The sequence below is a fragment of the Zeus faber genome (assembly GCF_960531495.2).
Source record: "Zeus faber genome assembly, chromosome: 5".
NCBI lineage: Eukaryota > Metazoa > Chordata > Actinopteri > Zeiformes > Zeidae > Zeus > Zeus faber.
Window position 1 is genome coordinate 31,923,736 of NC_137192.1, and position 12,306 is coordinate 31,936,041.

A 12,306-nucleotide genomic window follows, 5' to 3' on the forward strand; every position below is an offset into this window, starting at 1 on the left:
CCAAGCCGTGAAAAACACCTACGAATTTTTTTTAAAAAGGACAACTTCTCTGTTATCTCTCTATCTCTCTGGGAGATAGTGCGGCAGAGAGAGGGAGAGATAGTTGGAGGCAGATAAACAGAGAAGGAGCCTGAAAAGCAGCAGGGCAGAGATGTAATCACTAATTGAGTCAGGTAGTCTGCTGGACTCCCTATCATTGGCTTTAAAGACTCCAGATAATGGCCCACAGATAACAGAGGCTCAGCCAGCAGACGCACACACGCACGCACGCATGAACACGCACACGCGCACACGCACACACGCACACACACACACACACACACACACACACACACACACACACACACACACACACACACACACCCTTACAGACAGGTCTTTCCACACCTGATGCCTGTATTAAAGGTTGTGAAGGGCTGTACAAACTTGTTTCTGTATAAACAAACCGTAAATAATACCCACAGTGGTGCACGCAAATAAAAAGGTGTTTCTGGGACACTTGCAGGCATGCAGCAGCAAAATGAAACAAGTGAAAAATCTCCAGGCTTAATTCTGAGTTTTGTGTTTAGCCTACACCTTATACCTGTATGCCTGTATATGTGTGTGTGTGTGTGTGTGTGTGTGTGTGTGTGTGTGTGTGTCTGTGTGTGTGTGTGTCCCCGCTGCATTCTGGATGTGGCCTGTTTTCTTTTTTATTTATCTATTTAGAAAGTGTTCCAAAGCCCATCCGGCCAGCATGTTTCTGTCTTTTTCAACATCTCAGTGGGATGCCCCCCTCAGGATTAACACAGGGGGAGAGGGGGGGGCTAGTGATGGACATGAAGCTGGCAGAGAAAACAAACAACCACCTGAATGGTCACCTAGTGGCACTGGAACGATAACACTTGGATCGGAGTCATTGGTTCAGCTCCAAAGAAATACCAAGAATAGCAAAATAAATGGCTTTCACAATCGCTCACTTCCAAAGGTTGATCCAATGGCTGGTTTTTATGGCGCTTCCAGATTGCGTGTGTTTGGTGTCTTGTTTGTGCTTCTCATAACTGCAGAGCATGTTTATTTGTCTTGTTAGAGACATGCTGTTTTCATGAAGACCTGAAGGTGTTTCTTCTCATTAACATAGAAACACCTTCAGCTCTGACTTTTTAAAGATTCAGTTTGGAGAAAAAAGTGTCCTTGTGTTTAATAAAAAAAACAATTAAGTTCAGCACTGTTAAATGATGGGTAATAATCATATAATAACAAAAAACGTGAAATTTCAGCTATATTTAACACTTAAAGCACAAACACACGGCTGGTGCATCAACCAGCACATGGTTCAGAACAATAGCGATCAGACGACAAAAAAATGCTGTTGAGCCTCCAGATGAGTGTTAAAGAGATGCAGGGACACAGACCCGTGATTAGATGTATTTTGACTTTTGATTTAAATACTCTTACACGTACATTATAGAACGACAGCACCCCCTGTGAACATAAACGGAAGCTCCGACTGTTACACAAAGTTCCCCGACTTCAAACAAGTAAGCATTTCAGATCCTCCATTCCTCCAGTCTATTTTTCTAAAGCCATTTTTAATGTGTAATTATTAAATCTACCTTCCTGAACGGCAGCAGATAATAAAAGGGGCCTTGTTATGTTAGCTTCCTCTGCAGAGTGGAGGCCGGCCAGCCCGGCCAGCTTTGTGCAAACCGCCTGCTCCACCACATGGAAAAACCCCGCTTTCCAGGAGGCCTGAGCCAGTTTTTAAACAGTAAACTCTTTCTTACTTTCTCCTCTTTCTTCTCCCCTCCACCCCTCTCAAAAATGGGAGTATGTGGCGACAATAATGGATCGCTGAACTTCACAGAAATATTCCGAACTTTATCCTTTTCACAGCCTATGTTTTTCAATTCTTTTGTTTTTGGCGTCTTCCACACTACAACCTCCTAAAATTGTGGGTAATTTTGGGTCAGCCCCCCACGTCCTGGAAGAACATCAGAACACTCGGAACAAGTTTCGGGGGGGTGGGAGTTTAGGAGGGGACATTGTGGGGGGGAAATGTGTGCGATGGATTGGCAAAGAACCAACAATGCTCGTCTCAATTTTGGCCCCGGCGACCGGTCAAGCGACAGGCATCTGCGTGCCATCCGAGCCCATCGACGGGTTTGGGGTGAGACGAGATGAGCGCACAGGCAGGCAGAAAGCAGAGGGAGGTGCTGCGGCCAAAACAGTTAAACGGACAAGAAAATTGCCGCCTGCCAGCGACCGAAGGGTGTGGACGCGCCCCTCGAATCCTTCATCCAACGCCTTGGAAATGTCTCACTTTCCCGGCTGAGTATGTACGACACAAACCATGTTGATGTTGGTATGAAGGATAGCGTACAGGGTGCTCGGCCCGACCGCGCTTCACGCGTGTCTGGTAGCGCTAGACGTGAAAACCGCGGTTACGGCGCCGGCGTCAGAAAAGGAGTGCGCGTTAGTGCCGAGAACGGCGCTTTTCAACTGACGCGTCCGGCTTCAGGGCAAACTCCGCGACAGTTGCGAATGCCATCGTGAATGCAATTAGGAAATGAGCCGCCACAGACTTGCAGCCGTTTCCAGCGGACGGCGACGCGCGGCTTAATCACAGAGTTCCACGAACCGCGCTGAGTTGACGAGTAAACCCCATTTAAGCACCGCAATTATGGCCCCGCTGTAATAACGACGTGAAAGGCAAAGTTGTTTAAAATAGCTGCTGCTGCGGAGACGGGAACGTCTTTATTTTGAGATCCAAGCGCAGTCTGTCATAATCCGCGAGGAATAAAGATCAAATTAAATTGGGGCATCACGACCACAACTGCCATCGAAATTGAAAAATTACATTACAAAAATGATAAAAGAACATTCTTAACTTACATAAAGCGGCCATCTCTTTTGGGAGGTCTGCTCCGAAGCGGCCGAACAGGCTGCTATTGGCCAGCAGGTCGAAGGGGGAGTGGCTTCGCATGGAGTTGAAGGCGAAGGGGTAAACAGCAGGTGGGAAGCGGGTCATGTGACCCACCTGCCGTTCCCTGTTGGTTGCCATGGCGAGACGGGACAGTGGGTGGTCCAGGTTTGGGTCTATTGGCCTGTCTCGCTGTGTCTGTGCCAGTGGAGCGCGGTGCCTTTCGGGGGCTCCGGTCCCATCCGGGCCGGAGCGCCGGGGGTGGACGGCCGGCCAAGAGACGAGCGGGCGGCAGCGGGACAGCGGTCTGTAGGGGAAGGAAGGAGAAGTTGTGGGGCTGTGGTCAAGTATCGCATCAAGACCTAGGAAACAGAAATACAAAAAAACATCCAAACTTTAACACGCTCGGGTCCAATCAACGCAATTATGACAGTTATGGTGACTCTTCACAACCCCAACACGTTAGGAGCAGAAACGAGGCGAAAGCAAGAGGGAGGCATAGGAAGCATGAGAGAGAGGGAGGAATCTCTTCCATCAGCTAAATGAAAAGGTAGACCTTGGGTAGACGGACAGAACAGCGTGTTACGGACAAAAAAAACAGAACAGGAAGAGGAGGCATGAAGGCTTTTTTCTCACATTGTGACCGTCTTGACAGTGCAATGATTTCAGCCCCATGCCATATGATTTCAATAAGCAGACGTGTACTATGAAGGGTCTCTCTGTTCCCTCCGTCAGCCTGACTCTCGAGCCTGCCAGAGTCCCGCCTGCCAGCCTGCCACAAAAGGGGGGCACAATTAACCCTTCAGAATAACGCCACGGAGGGAACAAAATCCCACAATGCCCACGACGCCTCCCCCCGCCGCCACAACCCGAGCCAGGGGAGCGGCGATCAGCTCGCGGGGTTGGAGAAAGTCAGCTCCTCTGCGCTCGCCTGTCCCTGTCACGGAGCCCAAAGAGCCAGAGGACTCCCTCCTTCCCCTCTTTCCCCATTACCGCCTCATCCTCCAGAGCATTTCGGAGTCAGGAGTCCTTGGAGAAAGGCGGAGTCACGTTCTCTTTTTGGTGGGGCCAGCAGCAAACACAGCGCTACCAAAGAATGTCCTGTCGTTTCGGGGCCCGATTTAGCCTCACAATCGAAGACCACGGACGGACGGCGACGTCAGAGAGGAGGAGAGAGGGAGGGAAGCACATTGAGGGGGCTAAAAATAACAGACGAGGTCCTAAAATCAAAGAGTGTCAATCAAAATCATTCTCTCCCTGTCGCTCAGCCGCTTTTTCGATGAAAGGGTCGGCTCTTTTTTTGAGATCCTGTCCTCGACGAGCGGCCCGGTGAAAAGGTTTTTCCGACACTGTCGTTTCGGGTTCGGTTGGCGAGCGAGGGAGCGCCGAGCGCCGGCGGAGACCCGCCCGGCCACGGTTGCCGAGTGACTCCCGACGTCGAGAGGGTCGGTTCGCCGCGAACTAATCGGCTCGCCGCGAACGAATCGTCCCACGAGGCTGGTACCCGCGAGTGTCCAGATGGCAGCTCCCACCTTGTGCTCGCTGTGGCCGCTTGCAGCTCATTAACAGACCTTCAGTCTTCCCCCCGAAGGGCGGCTCAGACCACCGTTCATTTAGAGTAAACTGTTCCACATGTGGGGCCAGCGAGGGCTCCTGGCGAGGGCAGAGACATAAATGCATCCTCACTTTCACACACACACACACACACACACATACGCGCGCAAACACACACACACACACACACACACACACACACACACACACACACACACACACACACACACACACACACACACACACACACACACACACACACACACACACACACCGTCATCAAATTCTTCGCAACGATCCTTGTTTTATATCATTTTGATTTTAATGATCAATTTTTGGTGGGAAAGCAAGTTTCCCATTGGCAGAAATAGTCGAAGAGAATTGAATTTTATTTTTTTACGGAATTCCAGCACAAACAACCGACCTCCGAAGCTGAGGAACGGGCATCACCGCATCCTGGTAATCTCCCCCTGCCGGCTCTACCAATGACAATAGCCGCTCCTTCCCAAGCACGGCCCCCCAAACCACACCAATGTGCACACTTGCACACACAAACAGCTCACCGGGCTGATTTATTCTTGTTGTCATTTTGTAAAGCCATGATTCACTGGATGACGCATTTTGTCTTGAAATGCTCGTCCTGCTTTCCTTGCGAAGACCGGTTTGGACTTCACAAGCGGAGCGAAGAGCGCCGGCGCCCTTACAAAAAAAAAAAATCAAAGCCCCTCAAGCGCACGTCTCGCAGAAAGCCGAAACGATTGCAAAATGATTGCAAACATGCATCGGTGTGCAAAAGTCAGAGCCTACAAACATGTGCGCTCACACCGCCGCGCCGACCAAGAAACACAGAGCGCAGACGCGCAGCTGACACGCAAACACCCGCAGATGTTCGCTGACTTTGATCGTGTTTACGGGCGAGTAATCAGTGGGACGCGCGGCGCTTTCACGCGCACTGAGGCTCCATTAAAAGCTGCAATTGACCTTGAAGGACGAAGAAGTAAATATGGGAGCGAGCGCCCGTCCGCTCCCCGCCCCCCTCCCGGAGTCGCCTTATTTCCAGAGGACTCATTGACTGTTCAAGCAGGAAGACGAACGACCGAAAAATGTGTGAAGGACCAGTTTGAAACCAGTAAAGAGCAGGAAACGGGCAGAGAAGGAGGGAGCGTAGGAAGTAGTTAGGTTCAGGCATCTGGTGGAGCATGTGGAAGGAGCGAGTGGAGCCGTATTAATCAGTCCCACATTGGAGAGTGGATTAATATGAGAAGGGACGGACTGTGGTAAAACAGCATGGAGTGGACGGCTGATGTGCGTGTGTGTGTATGTGTGTGTGTGTGTTTGCGTGTGTGTGCGTGTGTGTGTGTGCGTGCGTGTCTGCGCGTGTGCGTGTTGGCGGGGGCCGGCACACTGGCCAGAGAAGACGTACATGAGAATGAGAAAAAAAACAAAACCTGTCTTTTATTTTCCCCATTAAACTAATAAATAACACACAGCGGGGCCAAGGTGCAGTTTTATTTCTTTCTAATGAGTCACAACAGCCTGGGCAACCTCCCTCGTGCTCTCTCTCTCTCTCTCTCTCTCTCTCTCTCTCTCTCCCCCTCAAACTTAATGAAAATAAAGGAGCCTTAAAAGTCAAGTCTCTCTCTCCTTCTCCTTACCCTCTCTTTCTCCCTCTCTCTCGCTCTCTCTCTCCCCCTCCCTCTAACCCTCTCCCCCTCCCTCCCCCTACTCTCTCTCCATCTCTCCCTCCCCTTTCCCTCTCTCATCTTCCCCCTCTCCCTCTCCCTTCTCCCCACCCCCTCTCTCCATCCCTCTCTCCCGAGCTCTAACCCCCTTTCCCTACCCGCCCCCCCCTTCCTCTCTCTCTCTTCCTCTCTCCGTCTCTTTAACTCCCCCCCCCCCCCCCCTCTCTCTGACTCTCAACCCCTCCTCCCTCTCAGCAGCACCTAAGGCCTGGCAACAAAAGCGGTGCTGTGTCTCGGAGCCGCCAGGTTTCAATGCTGCCTTTATGGGACCGAGCTGTGTCAGGTCAGATTGGGTCGTGTGGTGTTGTACACACACGCACGCACGCACACACACACACACACACACACACACACACACACACACACACACACACACACACACACACACACACACACACACACACACACACACACACACACACACACACACACACACACACACACACACACACACACACTCCGTCATGCTGTCCCGGGGCATCCATACCAGTGACCCTCCCTGATTCCAACACATGGCGTAAAAATGTCAGTGTTTCCCATTTGTGCATTTCACCGCGTCACTAATTATCATCTCTGACTCGTTTTACTAGAACCAAACTATTTATTAGAGGATCAACGTCGACCGCAGAATGCGACAGAGTTGCCATCCAACAAATATCACGTGGTTATAATCCAAGTTTGTGTTCAATATGCAGTACGTTATCCATACACCTATCGATGCCGGATGTATATCAAATCAATTGTGTTGTACAGGGCCAATATGCGCACACACGCACAAGCACGCAAGCACGCACACACACACACACACACTCACGGAACAATGTAATAAAACAAATTTTTCATTGTTTTTTTTTCAGGCTTCGGCTTTAAACTTTGTCTTTTTTCCATGCAATAAAAAGTCAGTGTCAGCTTGTGAACTGTCTATTGGTGAAATCAAAAATATCAATTTATTGACACCGAACACATGCCTGGTGTGTTCAAAACACCGCAATGTTTCCGGGGGGGGACGTTTCAGTTAAAATGAACATAATTTACTTTATGCGGGAGAATGCAGAGTTGCTTGTTTATTTATGATGGAACATAAATCATTTTTATTTTAACCGAAACGTCCCACTGAGAAAGATTGTGGTGTTCTGCTCAGTTTCAATACAAATAATGGGTTCAATTTTAGAATGTAGGATTTGAAATTGTACTCGTTCTTTCTACAAGGTAACCTACGACATACTTACTATTTCCAACAAGTTAGCCATTCCTCAGCAAACGCTTTACCCTCTCCTTTAATTAAAACCCACATACAACCGCTGAGTTTTCCTCGAATTTGAAAAACACGGAATAAAGAAAAAGATAATACGATCAAAATTAGTTCACCATAAAACAGATCACCACACGCTGCAGAATGGGCTGAAGGCGCACACTGGCAGGCGCACACACTGCAGCTACACACCAACCATGACGGAGGCGACAAAGAGGCACCACCGTCCCCAAATAACCACGCTATATTTTATCTGTCAGGGTGACATGTGAAAACGGCTCCGCGTGACGAATGGGAACATCTCTGGCTCCATACAACATGGAGCTTCCCACAGTGATCCTCCTCGCCGCAAAATATTTTAAAGACTTTGGTGCACTGCACAAGACGATTTCAATTCATGGGTGCTATTATGTCGCTGGCTCGCCAAGGAAACAACAGCAGCAAAAAAAATAATAATACCACCAGGAAAATTCCGAAAGTCACTTTCCAAGACTTATTCCTCTGAACATTTCCCCATAAGCGTCACCAAAGAATGTTCAAATGATTTTCACACGTTGGACGATGAATACCGGGAAAAACAGGATCTACATGTGTCGTACGATGGGTTCTTACATTGCTTCAAATGTAATGTAGTCACTGAGGACAACAACCTTTTTCTTAAAAAAAAATTATAGATGACTTCAATTTAGTCAAGTATGGGCTACGACCGTACCCCCGAGCAATCAAAAAAAAAAAAAATAATGGAAGAAGAAAAGTTTAAGGATTTGTAAGACTAGAGAGAAAATTTTGCAAATCCACTTCTTGAACTCATGGAGGGAGGGATCGCTCGTCCCCGTCACTACTTTATGTTAGTCATGAACATGTGGAAACCGTTGGACTCGTCCTCAAGTTGATACTTAACAGCAAACGTGCTGAACTCCAATTCCAAACTCTAACATGTCTAATGCCGATAGTGGCATCGCTTAATAAAAAAAACACACAATGTGTTTATTTGGAGCCGCCCCCCTCCGGCCGCCGGCTCGAGACCAGAGACGGCTCGTTTCGCTCGGGGCTCAGGGGTCAGGGGTCAGGCGTAATGGAGGCATTTGCTTGGAACCTTTTCATTTAGAATTAAAGTTAAAAACCGATCCCAATGACCACCAAAGCCACTCCGCCGAATAACACACACACACACACCCACACCCGCACAACCACCCGCACAACCGCCCGCACAACCACCCAACCACACACACACACACACAAAGTCAGAGCAGATAGAGGAGTTTCTGTGTGTGTTTAAAGGACTTGTACTATTGACGGAAAGCCCCGGGCCATGATTAAAACCAGTCCAAAGCTCTAAGACACCATGTGGCATTTGGCCTAAGGCTGTGACACCGGCTGCTTAAGCCGAGGTTCATTAACTGTGTTTGCAGCAGAGTGACTATTAAAATGATCATTTGGAGACTTGCGCTGAATTACACTTGCACCCGTGTTGTTTCCATGACTCAAATTGAGCGACTGTTGGGAGCGGACGGCGTTCTGGAGACTCCCAGCTCAACCAAACTTAGCATGTAGTATGTGGCTGAACATGATTCTGGCAGAACAAAAAAAATTAAAAATGCTTGTTTGGTTACGCCTCCTCTCGGAGGGAGGGCTCCAACGTGCGTGGCAGAAAGGAGAGCTCCAGCATTCATAAAACCCTCCCGAGTAAGGTGGATGTTAACGTAGAGGAAATCAAAATAATTTGTGCCTGTGAGATAGAAACAGGGTGGCTTGTGTGTGTGTGCGCGCGTGTGTGTGTGTGTGTGTGTGTGTGTGTGTGTGTGAGAGAGAGAGAGAGAGAGTGAGAGAGGAGAAACAGAGCCAGAGAGAGGGAGAGACGGAGCCAGCGACAGAGGAGCCAGACAGCATTATAAGCCTGAGGGGTCTGTCATTCTTAAAACGTGTACAGAACAAAAAATGAGATTGCGATTCAGTTAAGGGTCTTGTACCCAACACGCACGCACACACACACGCACGCACGCACGCACACACACACACACACACACGCACACACACACACTCACACACACACACACACACACACACGACAAGCAGCCAAGTCATCCAAGTTAACTTCAGCTGGAGTTTGTTCCGTGGGTTAATAAATCAATCCAATGAATCAATGGACATTCCCGTGTTATTCTTCATGGCTGGGTCTTTTTTTTTTTTTTTTGAGTATTTGATTTGGACGCTCCACGTGCACGGACAAGTGTGGCGAGCGGAGCAGGACGACGGAGGACGTCCTTTTGTGCGCCGGACTAATCGTTCTGTGACAGTGCGTGGCTCGGCAGCGGCCTCGGCGGCTGACGCTGTCCAGATATCTACAGTCGGAGATAATGACAAAGTGATGAAACCCTGTGGAATTTAAAACCCCACGAAAACACATCTTTACGCTGCGCACGCCGCGCACGTATGGAGCGACGCGCCAGCGCTCCCAACAACCCGTGGCCGAGTGCAGAGTCACTGTGCTGATGGAGTTCATTGATGTAATTAACTTTACACGGTCTATTAAATGTAGCACTGTGCTGTGAAATACATGAGATAGATGGACAGGAAGACAGACAGAGAGACAGACAGACAGACACAAAGAGAGATAGATGGATATACAAACAGAGAGAGAGAGAGAGACAGATAAACAGATAGATAAACAGATAGAGAGACAGACAGATAGATAGATAGACAAATAGATAAACAGATAGACAGACAGACAGATAGACAGACGGACAGACAGACTCCACCTCTCCAGGCCTCATATCAACGCTGCAGTGGTGTTGATGATGAGCGTTCCATCAGACATTTGGAAAATAAATCGAGAATAGATTTGTCAGGAGTTTGCTAAAGTAGCACACAGCCTGTGGGCACGGCGTAGAGGCACACAGCATGCAACGGAACAGAGCGGTTGGGGACGGGTGGGGGCAGGCGGGTGGGGGCGGGGGGGGGGGGTCAGGCAGCAGCACGGTGTGAGTGGGTAAAGCTACACAACGAGGAAAAGCTGCTGAGCAGAAGCATGTAGCAGTCAAATGGCATCTCAGTGCCAATCATCAATCAAGTCCATCTGTAGTGATGGAGAACAGAACCTCGCGGCCTCTGCAGCCTATGGAACACGTCATTACAGCAGGAAAGGGAATAACAGTAAACAACGACCCGCATGAAGATAAACCATGACTCAAGGCTCTTATTAATTACTGCCTTCTGATTGGCCACAATACTTAGAGCTGTTTCAATGAGGTCAGCGGGGTTGAGTTGATTCACACACACCCACACACATAACGATAGATAAACACATACAGGTATAGGTGGTTTATAGAAAAAAAAACAACATTAAAAACAACATGAGTTGAGATTGTGTGGCCTTAAAATATCAATTTCATGAAGCAGAGATCAGGAGGTGTCTATGAAAATGTCCCGTCCTGAGGACAAAATTATGAGATTAACTATGAAGGTACTTTGGAGACACGGCGTCCTGAGGATCCTGATGTGTGCCCAGCGCTGGAGGGTAGTCACGCGTGTTGTCCTTCAAGAGAGCGCATGTACGCACACAGGCGTGGACCCGCGCACGGGCGGAGGTATGGGCCCCGGCGTTGGGCAAGGTGAGGTACTCGGACGGCTCCCGTTCGGTGTTGTGACGCCGACCCGCTCACCCCGTCGTCACGGGGCACGGGCGTCTCGGCGAGCTCGGACGTCTGTCAAACCCACGCGGCCGTCCATCAAACGTGACGTCCTGGGAGCACTGCCGCCCGCGGGGGCCCCGGGCGGGCTCCACATGTCCCGGGGCCCCAACAGTCCCGCCCCGTCCGGCCGGGTCGGCCTGAAGAAACGCCGTTATGGTGATTGAGACGCTGCTCCCTCTAAGGCAGGGGGGTTGATAGGTTGAGACCCCCCTGTCACTTCCTGTGTTGACTACAATGCGAGGACCTTCGGACCGATCCGGGGTCTTCGGGAACTGCCGGAAGCAGCGCGTCAAATCGGGAATACGCGAGAAACTGCCGGGAGATGTGTCCGACGAGCGGGCGACGGATTACTAGTCCATCTCTACCGCCGGACGCCGTTTCTCCTTCTTTCCTCCTTTCCTCTCCTTCCTGTCGCTTTGCTGGTGTTCTCGCTCCAACTCTGGTACCAATTAAAAGCCGTCCTCGAGAAACCCAATCTCTCTCCGCTGACGCCGTGCCGTCCCTCCAAAGCGCAGCAGAGGCACGCGCACACACACAGACACAGACACAGACACACACACACACACACACACACACACACACACACACACACACACACACACACACACACCTCGGTCTCATGCTCTGACATGTTCTCTGTCCTTCTTAGTTCCTCACACTCTACCGAGCAGCAAAACCGACCCAAAGTGAAAAAGACATTCCACGTAACAACAACAACATCGGCATTAACCCCACTCCCAAAAAGTTAGAAAATCCAAACTTACCAGGTGTGCCGTGTGTGTGTGTGTGCGTGCGTGCGCGCGCGTGTGTCGCGCTCAGCCAAACGGCAAAGAGAGAGAGAGAGAGAGAGAGATGAAGTGAGAGGCAGAGTTGTGTGTGTCAGTCAGAAGTCGCTCTCTCAGAAAAGATATAGCACAGCCTGTTGCATTCCGCCTCCTTCTCCCTCCCTCCCTCTTTCTCTACTCTGTCTCAGATGCTCTCTCTCTCCCTCTCCCTCTCCCTCTCCTCTCTCTCTCTCTCTCTCTCTCTCTCTCTCTCTCTCTCTCTCTCTCTCTCTCTCTCTCTCTCTCTCTCTCTCTCTCTCTCTCTCTCTTCTCCTCCTCCTCCTGAAATCATAGTGCACTTTGATTCAGAAACCCTGCCTCTGTCACGTGATCCAACACT

At 49.8% G+C, this 12,306-nt stretch overlaps 1 protein-coding gene across 1 annotated transcript in view; it reads right to left on the minus strand.

Annotated features, from left to right (window-relative positions):
• LOC307230699 (retinoic acid receptor gamma-like) overlaps window positions 1–12,017 on the minus strand; it is a gene marked incomplete at its 3' end in the record, with an annotated part of 28,682 nt that extends 16,665 nt beyond the window's left edge. The window contains exons 1-2 of the mRNA XM_080001136.1: window positions 11,907–12,017; window positions 2,875–3,209 (exon numbers count right to left, since the gene is read on the minus strand). Coding sequence (XP_079857262.1) covers window positions 2,875–3,043 — 169 coding nt within the window. The 5' untranslated portion in view covers window positions 3,044–3,209; window positions 11,907–12,017. The remainder of the gene's footprint in view (window positions 1–2,874; window positions 3,210–11,906) is intronic.
• Between the last annotated feature and the right edge of the window lie 289 nt (window positions 12,018–12,306).